This window comes from Dermacentor variabilis, chromosome 8 (genome assembly GCF_050947875.1).
Source record: "Dermacentor variabilis isolate Ectoservices chromosome 8, ASM5094787v1, whole genome shotgun sequence".
NCBI classification, from domain to species: domain Eukaryota; kingdom Metazoa; phylum Arthropoda; class Arachnida; order Ixodida; family Ixodidae; genus Dermacentor; species Dermacentor variabilis.
In genome coordinates, this window is record NC_134575.1 from 11,299,874 (window position 1) to 11,310,767 (window position 10,894).

The following is a 10,894-nucleotide window of genomic DNA, read 5'->3' on the forward strand; positions in this document are numbered from 1 at the left end:
ATGTGTGCCTTCCTGCATCGCGAGAAGGGTCGTGGCAAGAAATGCCAAGGTTTGACAAGGACACGAGCCAGGTTCGAGAGATGGCACAGGTGATGCGCGGTAAAATGCGTAGTCGGTGATGGAATGCGCGGCATTGAGCTGGTTGGTGCGTGTTGAAAGCCTGTGTTTTCACGTTGCTGTTTCTGTATATTCTATTATAGCTATTCGATTCGCTACAGGTTGGTGATTAATACGCAATTAAGCTTTGAAACTCATCTCTCAATGCAAGCTGTAGAGTCAGAACAAGCGGCACCACTGCGTGATTACAACCATATGTAGCAAACAGACAATTAAGCCAAGGAAAGCATACTTAACTGTTCATTTAAATTTAATTGTATAAACATTAGGGTATCTAATAATATATAAGATCATTAGAGTATTTTGAATAATACGAAAGTGGACGAAAAGACAACTTGCCATAGATGGGAGCCGCACCCACATCGTCCGCATTTGACACGTGCGGTGCTTTTACCATTAGCCTACCGGTGGCGGCAGCCTTCACGCCAACTTCCTTGGGTATTTTGTGTCCATGTGTTTTACATTAGCCCTGGGAGTGGTAGCCAGCATCACTCGCAGCCATGGCATCAGGTGTGGAGCATCTCATTAACCCTAAATATGAGAGATCTGCCGACGATATCTCGATTAGAGACCCGCATATATCTCCACGGTCCAAGCACATATTTCTACTTTGATGACGACGAAGGTTTCAAAGATAGCGTAGAAAATCACGGCAGAAGGTACCTTCGGCTGTCAATCGAGACTTGCATTTGACAGTTAGAAATGATCAATTGTTTCACACTATACATGCTTTGAATTGCTGTTATAGCTGTATTGTTCTTGTATCTGTTAGGGTACACAGTTCCACTGAAAGAAGGATTCGCTTGTGGAGGTCGTCGGAAGAGTCGTTGTGCCCTGATGCGCTCAGAGTGCGTCGCTCGATACTGTTCCCATCTGTCGCAGGGCTCATGATCCTGGTGGGCATGGTGATCTACATCTCGACCTTCAAGGCCGAGGTGGGCTCCAAGCTGCGGCCCAAGTCTTCCTTCCAGGAACCCCTGTTCACCTACAGCTACGGCTACTCGTTCCTGCTGGCCGTCACGGGGCTCATGTCGTGCGAGCTGGCGGGTACCTTCTCCATCTTCCTCTGCATCCACCGCTACCAGCAGCAGCTAAGGAAGAAGCTCGACCGGCTCAAGCCCGTCGACCACCTGCCGGGCTGCCGGCGGTACCAGCAGCCGCTGCAGAGACACGCCTCGACGGCGAGCCAGCGCCTGCTGCCCCACTCGTCTTCCCCGCCTCCCACAGCGCCCGGCCGGAGCACGTCGGCCCGGAGGCACCACTCCTACCACCAGCAGCACACGGGCTCCGAGCCGAGCTCACTGGCGTTCGAGCCCCCGTCGCCTCCGGGCTCCTCGAGGCTTCACCACCACCAGCACCACCAGCAAGGCGGCGGCAGACCGCGCCTGCCGGCGTCGGAGTCGATGAGGGACCTGTCGTACTACAACTTCCCGCCTTTCTCGAGGGACACGACCTGCAACACCGTCTCCACCACGGCCGACAACCTGACGCGCGAGTACTCGCGCGAGTTCTCGTTCGAGACGCTGCGCCGGACCACGCCGGTCTGAGGTTGTTGCCCGCTGTAGGTGTAGCTCTCGCGGCCAGTCTTCTTTTCTCCTCATCGTTGTCGACTCGAAGACGACGACCAGCAATCACTCACTTACTCTTCGTTGCGGAGGCGGCACTGTGTACAGCGGGCTATGCTCGTTTATCGAAAACCCTTCGTTCTGCTCCACGTATTGCAAATAATGGACGCTCGTGTGTAGGAAACTTGAGTCCCCTGCGCTAGCAGTGAAGGAGAGGAAAGAGTTGAGGCCGGGTGCCAATGAAGACGACGCCGTGACGAGTTTTTGTGATTGCTTCACGGAAGGCTTGTGGTCAGAATTCTCTCAGCTCAGATGATCTCTTGGTTTGTAGTCATCGTAGAATGCTACGTGTAGATTGTCCAATGGGCTCACGTTTCAAGGAAATGGCAGGGAAGACATTTCCAGGCTTAGCTGTGAACTGCCAAGGGTGTGAGTGCTTGGAGAGAGAGAGAGGCATTGGTTCAAGTGCCTAATTTAGTCATGTACTGAAAAACATACTGTCCAATGTGCTTTTGTTTGGCTCAATGCCCGATGAATCATATGTGGTGAGGACGTATTAGTAGCGACAAGAATCATGCCGACTTGTACAAACACAGTGATAGTAAATTATAAGACGACTATAAAATTAAGTGGTGCTGCCGTCTTGTCATTATGACGGATTATGAACATCGGACACTTTCCACCATCCGCAGGTCCTTGTGTCGCTTACAGGGCACACACAACGGAGCGCTTTAACATATCGAGATTTGGCTGTCGGCCAGGAGCACTCCTCATGGTCGTACCGGCTGTATACGACGACGCTGTACCCTTATCGACACTAAAGACAGCGATAAAAGGTTAGGAAACACTTAGTCGAAGATAGCACCGTGCTATCAAGCCCAAGTGCGGTCAAATTAAACCACAAGCTAACTATTTCCGCATCTGTGTCGGCTACGATCACGAAAGGTATTCTGATGGCTTTGTCACTATAGGGAGAGTCATTCTACTTTATGATATGATACTCATATCTGCAACTTGCACAATAGGAAACAACGTAGCGTGTAATTTAGGCCCTTTCAAAATAAAGAGAATTCGCAGGAAGAAATGAAAGCATCAAATCTACGGAACTACAGCAACGCCACCAACTCTAGCACAAGCTCTCTCCTAACGAGCCGCACAACAACATCATGTATGTGAATCTGAATTTCGGCACTCGCACCCACTATTTGCGAAAGAAAGAATAACACCTTCTTTCCTGATGGCAGGAATCATAAAGAAATGCATTTCTGACTTTGCGCTGAACGTAGCAATCTACTAGATGACTCCACTCTGGATGACAGCTCCTACTAACGACCGACTGCGCGAGAAAAGGTGATGGTTCGTTCTTAGAGAAGAATTACTAAAATGAAAGCAGCTCCTAGCTCAGTATAAATCTCAGTGGGAACGCGAGCGAAAACAGAATGGCGCCGAGCCTCTCAGGCTCATTTTGGGTGACCAAGGCTCCGGTTCATGACATGGCCTCAGAGACCACAACTGCACTATCTGATCTCGGAGCCCATGCATTACGTGAGCTACTAGTTCTCAGAGATGCCGCCTCATGTTGCGCGATCTGGGAGTCGTTCCTTTCCTGTTGTTCCACTCCTTCCTATTAGAGTGAAAAATCAGAGGCTGACGACAATTTTTGCGCCTGTTCGGAAGAAGCAGACTAAAGGAATTCATATGGAATTTCGGCTCCAGGAATGCGCGAAGTACTTCACGTCCTGGCGAAGCTAGTATATTAAGGTACACCAAGTTTCAAAAATAACTGGACATGTCATATTAGGGCACTGTGATCATTGATTGAGAGACGACATTTGGCCGAAAAGGGTGACGTACGTCGAACTTGAGGGCATTCGAACTTGGACTTCTCGTTCCAAATCATTTTCATTCCCTTCAGCTATTCATCTACGCGGCATCGCTCACCGTATGGCCGTGGGAAGGCGGCATGAGGCGCATGAATCGGTGTCCTTGTATCACAGGGTTTTACGCGACACAGTGGTGCTGGCTTCGATCTCCTCCCCTCAATCTCTGCAAGCAGCCCTATGTGAGACAAATGTTCAGCCCGTTCTCAAACTGCTTATACTCATCCCAGGTATCAATCACCACTGGTATCAATATTCCTGCTTAGTTTACAAATCACGATTCCCTCCTTGACTAAGTAAACCCCACCGAAGGGATTACGTAAGCACTGATGCTTAAAGCACAGATCTCATACTCAGGCACCAGTGAACCGTCTTTATTACATTGATCTTGTTTTCATCCATGGTAGTAGGTTTTTAAAGTCATCAACGCGTACAGTAGTGTCCCGTATCCAACGTATTAAGTACAATTCGATCAGTTAGTAAACAATTTATACCCGTGCACACGAAGTTGAAGATTGACGAAGTACAATACCAGGAAAGAAATTCCATTCTGTCACGTTACTGCTTTTATTTGAGTAATTTTGAATGGCTACAAACCGATACTCACTCAGGTTTCATCTATGGCAAGCCGCCGTTCATAATGAAGCACCAGACACCGAATCATGGCGTCGGTTACAGGACACTACTGCACGTTGTTTCCCGGAATGGCCTTTTCGTATGCGCCATCTTCTGGGCATTGAGAGTACATCTTCTCCTTGCACGGGAGAGAGTTTCATCTGGATAGATATCGCGTAGGCTTTTCAACTGCCCTAACACACCGGAGCGACAAGAACGCGTGTATCGACGCAGCACCTCGGCTCAAAGAATTAAAAAAAAAGCAAGTCTTAGTAGTGCGCGCGACCCGGTCGTGCGCCGAGGTGGTGGACTGAAGCGGCAAGTCGACGTTCGATCGTCGCGACATCTTTGTATCTTAACACTTTCAAAGAGACTCCTTTCACAAGCATCATCGAATTGTTCAAGTGGAGAGACTTTGTATAATGCAATTCGCGCGTGCCGGGGGTTTGTTTCTGAAACCGCTGCACGACACCGAGTTGGCGCTTCGAAGTGCCCTCTATTCCACGGAGTGGTGAACTGCGGTCTGCCCTAGCTGGCTGGGCGTAAGTGACGCAGCTGGACTTGCGGAAGTGACGTAATCGACCAGACATGGCGCCGGCTGTCATCAGCCCTGTGTTGCTGCCTACGAGCATATCACCGCGAAGACCGCCGCCTCCTCCACGCACTTCGTTCGGGAGAGCGGCCCCATTGCGTCACCGAAGCCACGACCCCTACGGACTCTTACGTGTGTCAGTGCGTGTGTTCTTTTGTGTCTCTTCTCTTTTTCTTCAACCTGTGTGCTTTTGGATGTGCGAGTGATACCAAGCCGACGTAGCGGCGCTCGACACCGACGTATCTCATCTACGTAGCAGCTTCGACGTCACTCGTCCCGCCCTCCGTCTCCCAACACCACTCACCAGTCCTTTCGTCAGTGTTGGTGCCACGCCTTCCTGTGGGAAGTTTTTGTTCTTATCACGTGTCGTGTGCACAGGTGACTGAGTTGTCTTTCTCTCTTCGCCCCCCTCCCCCCCCTTTTTGTTTTCTTTGCACGAGTGCCAAGACAAACACAACACACACCGCGGCTGTGCGGCCAGTCTGGCCGGAAGTAGTGTTTTGGAAAGCGGGAGGCACTGTCCCCCGCTTCCGGTGCACGTGACTCTGTCGACGACCAATCACAGGCATCGTTTTGTGCCGGCAGCGCCACGAAGAGAGAGCGCGTCGACGAGAACATTTCAACCAGACGAAACACGCGGTGGCTCAAAACATGACCAGGGTTATATATCCTCTCGATCTTCAGGAAGGTTTTAGCTTAAAACTATACCGAAGAGCGTTCAATTTTTCGCTTGTGTAACCATTCATACCGTTATATGATAGTTGACGAGACACACTTGTTTGTTGTATGGTTAGTCGAGTTAGCGATGTTCATTTCACCTCGTTGGCTGAGTTCTTCGCGGAGTGCGTCGGCTGAGTGCTTGTCGCGGCGGCGACTTTCCGCGCGCATGCGCACGCGCCTTCGCTGATGCTACCAGAGAGCGTTGGTGTTCGCGAGAGGCAATCTCTCTCATTAAGAACGTTAGCAGTGGACTCACTCAAGAATGATGACAGCCTATGTTTTAGGCATAGTAATGACGGCGTGAGCTTCCCTCTAAATGTTTAGCAAATGTAATTTACCGCTTACTGCTGGAGATCACTTTGCCATTTTGGCACTGCCAGAAAAACTATGCCTCCTGCTTCTGTTTTCTTTGTGGGTTTCTCTGCTGAACTTGCAGCGTACGATGCTGCCTAAATCGCTATGAGTCGGAGACAAGGATACGTAATGAATATAAATAAATAACTAGGGATAACGGCGTCCATTGACATCGACGCTCAGATTTAAGAAACTTGCAAAATAATGAACACCTACGTTGCTGCGAAATTGATTGATTTGAATGCTTAAAGAAAGCAGTGGCGCACAACTTTTACTCGAGAATTTCTTTGCGGGTGTGTGATGTCCCAGATACCAGAGTCGCCTGGGCATACTCTAATGACGCATACAGAAAACTAAACAAACAGAAGCATTTTCGCAATTGGGTTCTTGAGCCAAAAACACTACATCATCTACTTCACGTTTAAGTGGATTTTTTGTTGTTCTCATCTTAAGGGAACAAGGCTCTACACTACTAAAGAGGCGGACACGAAATTCTGCGTAAATCTGACTGAAAGCTGAGTTTAAATCAACAGCTAAGACGCGCCTGCTTCGGGGCCTCTCAAATTGTGAAGTGGTTATAGAGTGTTCATGAAGCTCCTTTCGTTACGTTACTTCGGCTTACTGCGTTGTATTACAAGTGCGCAAGAAAGTTGTCTTGTTTCCACGAGGCTCCAAGTTCTCATGAGTAACGACCGCGGCGCCAACGTAGTGCTTGCCTAAACGTACCCTCCTGCGTACTGTAGACTAGAATGGCTGCCCAAAACGCGTCAACAGCTGAATCCACATAGAGGGCGCCACTTTTACAGGCATTTGTCAACGTTTGCGGGGGGGGGGGGGGGGGACTTAACGCGGCAATAGGATTTTTCAATGCGTCTCGACAATGTTTTCGTGTGGCATGTGGACAGCAGGCCACGCGGCGAAATTTGTCCATGGCCTATATCGTCGACTGTTGTCGAAAATCTGCGAAGGCGGCGCCACTGCAGTAGCACAGCGGGCAATATGCATTTCGATGGGAGTGTACATGCATCGTATAGTGATACGCCGGAGGGTGTGGTCTGAATAACGCGAAAATAATGACGCATGCAACAAACTTTAAACGAACAACAGGAGGAGTTTCGCCATTGGGTTCTCGCGCCAAAAACAGTCGGTTATGTTTCGCGATTTGGTGGATTCAGTGCCAGCACTGGAAATAGGTCCGCCGAAACGGTTCAAAGTTCATGACCATTCATTCATCCGACATTACTTTTACTACAAGGACGTCTCACGTATCGCCGTTGTCTCTGGTCTTTAGGGGGATGGAGGAACTTTAACAGCATCCTTTTCGAGATTGCAAGGTGGTTAGTGCAACCAACCTCGTTATATATATTTTTTTATCTTTCTGCTGTTCTTTCACTTCCTGTATCAACCACGCCCTCTGGTGGAAGCGAGGTCACGTGCGCGCGCAGGTCTGTTTCGTCGACCGGCGCCTGCCTTCATTTCACCGTGCTCTCGGCGAACGCAAGCTACCCCGGTTGTATACTGGCACCTAGAGTCTGTCACACTTATAAAACACGCAACACACAACAAAACACGAACCAAGTCTTGCATAAACACACGAACGAGAGGGAAAAAAAAGTGCGCGTGCGATCTCAAGCAAATTCACACAGCAGGCAGCTGTGACTGAAGCGCGTTCTTCCGATTCACGCATGCGCAGCAGACATGGCCAGAACCACTCTGCCGCGAAGAGAATTCAGCCGCGTCGAAACTATGCCAAGATTATCCTCGCAGGTCTTTGGGTTCAGGGGCACGGGTTTCTTACGTGTTTTTTTTTTTTTTCATAAGGTGGACATTTGGTCGACCCGAGCACGCCATACTGGTATAGTGCCAAGTAAATGATGCACTGAAAGCGCCGCTGTTATAGAACGGCAGTAATGACTGGTTAAAGCCACGAGCAAAAAAGAAGTTATCTGCTAGTTAGTTAGGGAATGGAACTTGGTCGCGACGTCATAATTTAAGTGCGAAATTGCCAAAGGAAAAGGAATTTCTGTTGCTCAAGCAGGCTGGAGCAAAATGTGTGGTAAAAGAAAGGTTGGCGTTTTGTGGCGCAGAGGTAACTCACCGTAAACTGCGTCGACGGCTCTGTTATTCCTAGGTCAATTGCCTATCAAGAGCTATACGCCAAGCCTTCTGCCATATTTCTTTTTTAATTGTGCCAAGGCCTATGCAGTCGTAAAACTGCTATTAAGTTTAGCGTCTTACAATTTCTTTTGAATATTACTTTCCAGTATTAAGTATGGTCTAGTCATATCCTGTTTATTTTTACCAACCATGTTTGGACGTGCCAGAAAAAAAAAGAGAAACTACGCGTGCCTTCTTGAGGTAGGGCGTTCCCTTGTGCATGGTAGGGCTTTACCGAAAATTTTATGCGCGTAGGTGGTACGCGTACATTTAATTTTTTTTTTCGACACAGATGCGCAACTTATTCTGCTTTTGACACCCAGATACGATGGCAGCGTCTGGCGCGCTCGCCTTGCTTCTAATCAGAAAGAGTGATTACAGCCAATGCCGCGCAATAAAGGAGCTGTTTGCGTCATGTCGACTAGATGGCAAAGCATGACATACGACAATGGACGGAAGACTAGGTCTAAGCTATACGTGTACTAATGAAGAATTTTTATTGCTCGGTCAATGCGTTATTACGGGCGTTTATGCTTATTTGTCTAGGTTGCCTCCTAATATTTTACTTTATTTCCGACTCAAACGTACAGTTTTGACCCGATAGTTCATGCGTTGCCGTTTGCACAATATCGTCATTAACCGGAGGCATAGACAGCAACATCATCTCTGATGGCGAGATCTTGATCAACCTTGATGGTGGCACTCTGATCGACCAGAAAAAATTAGATGTGTGTTATTGGCTGCGGGAGTGTTCACGTCGAAAGAAAGCAAAAAAGAAAGTCGCTATGCTTTCGTGATACAGGGGGAATAAATATCTCCGTTTAGCACCTAGTCCGGTGCCTTATGGCTCCAAGACGGCCCTGAGGTGGGATACCAGGGTTCCCTCAAAAATTAGAGTGAGGGCATGGCACGGAGTGTGGCAGTGTAGACACTGTGGTGGTTACTCCGATAGCGGCCATACCTTGTGGATCTGTTCCTCCTCAGATATGTTCTTCAAAGCTTCCCTGACGAGATTTCCCTCGGGCCCTTCAACTGGCGTTCATGAAGCTTACGTTCCTGACAACGGCTTTACACTAGCGGCTAATTAAAACAAAGTTGGTCATTTGGAGTAGCAGTTGTGCGCAATTTGATTGCACTCATCATGAAAACGATGGCGCCACCGGCGATGATTCCGCAAACGTATACGGTCAGTTTCAAGCTCCGTACTGCCTTCTAAGGTTGGCCGCTACATTTATCGTGTGTATGCCTCCTGTGGTGCCGTATTTTTTTGTTTGTTTATTTAATTAATGATGCAACTAAATTCTATCACATTCTCTGCTCCATTCGTCATTGAATCGGACGATTGTCACGTCGCCGTTACCGCTACAATCGTCCGCTCGGCACCGCACGATTATACAGAAGCTATTTGAAGCGTGGTTTCACTTCGTCACACTGTAAGTTGCCGGCGTGTATATTTGGCTGTTCTTCTGCTAAGCGACGCTAGTCTGAAACCGGGGGTGCTAATTCTGAGCACCGTAATGTTTCCGCCGCGTAGGCATGCTGAGCCAAGCGGAGCTTGTAAGGCAATTCGACAATAGGGCCCCCGAACGAGGTTCACCTCGGTGGCTGCTTAAATGGCGACTCGTCTGCCGGCGGACGAAGCCGCGTTTTAATTGGTCTTTTCCGCATCACAGGCCCCTGGCGACGCCTCCATCAGACTAATGATAAACTTCGAGCAACTTAAAGGGAACACGCCGTTTACTTTAAAAAAACTGTAGTGACTAGACAGACACGTCCCTCGCAAAAGTCTTCCATGAAGCTAATTTTCTGACGAGAAAAAACACTCAGTTATATTGTTCCGGATTACCATCTAACGTTGAAATCCACAGATCATGAGTAAATGTTGACTAGAAGATAAATCGATGTTCCCTGTCGTATTGCGCACGACTGCATTCGACTGGTTGCTACCGTGCTCCAAAGCGATTTGCAGCGATGCGGAACGTCCTCAAGGATGGAACCGGAGAAAGCTGGCCACAGCCGAACGTTCTGCTTCTCTCCTAGCAATCTGAGTAGCTACGTGGTCTAGATTCTGTCGGATCTCGGTCGCGCTATCGGCGCTCCCAGCTCGAAGGTGAGAGCGTATACCCGAGCGCTCTTAGCTGGAGCACGGTACTCTGAACGAACCGGGCGAATATGTTCCGAGCCCTGCATTTCGAACAGCCGAGTGCAAACCACTCCGACGGAGCAGCTCTAGAGCGCTCGAATGCGACCAGTCGAATGTACCGTCTCGAAAGCACTGCGGTTCCCGAATTGTGGGCACCAAAAGCGACCGCTCATGGCATGACATGATGTCACGGCCGCCACTATCGCGGCGTTCGCAGAGGGAACCGCTAAAGCGGCACATAGTGTCAGATTCTGACGCAACTTCCGCGTTGAAAAAGAGCATAAGTGCGCTGTATTTTGGCAAGATTCCTTTATTTTCTCATTACTGATTTCTTATCGTCTTTCCTGCGAGTAAGCCATGCGCGGCGGCGTCCGAGACAATAACGAAGGCCGATAAAAATGTAAAATGAAGTAGATCGTTAGAAAATGTGGCACCCGAACGCATACTCCGCAAGCCTGCGAGCGAGCTAATGCGCACATCTGCCCTTCAGTGGTGTTGAAGCCAGACAAGTACCAACGTCAGTGCCCGGCGACTGCTGTGCAGTTTAGTACGTGCTAGCGCGAGCTTAGAACGTTTGCCCTGAAAGCAATTCGCAATGAGGTAGTTGCCACCACGAGTTCAGAAATTTCGTGTTTACCTTGAGATGCCGAGCGCGTTCGACGTGAACAGAGGCAACTTCCTGACATGGTACCAAAGCGTCTTAAGGTGGTAAGTAGTCTTAACCATCAGCGCTGAAACGAATACGTTAAGC

General features: G+C 49.0%; 1 protein-coding gene across 1 annotated transcript in view; it reads left to right on the forward strand.

Moving 5' to 3' along the window:
• The window catches only part of stg1 (stargazin-like protein), a 69,566-nt gene extending 62,880 nt beyond the window's left edge, over positions 1 to 6,686 (forward strand). The window contains exon 4 of the mRNA XM_075701116.1: positions 1,000 to 6,686. Within this exon, the coding sequence (XP_075557231.1) occupies positions 1,000 to 1,664 (665 nt within the window). The 3' untranslated portion in view covers positions 1,665 to 6,686. The remainder of the gene's footprint in view (positions 1 to 999) is intronic.
• Positions 6,687 to 10,894: the final 4,208 nt, after the last annotated feature.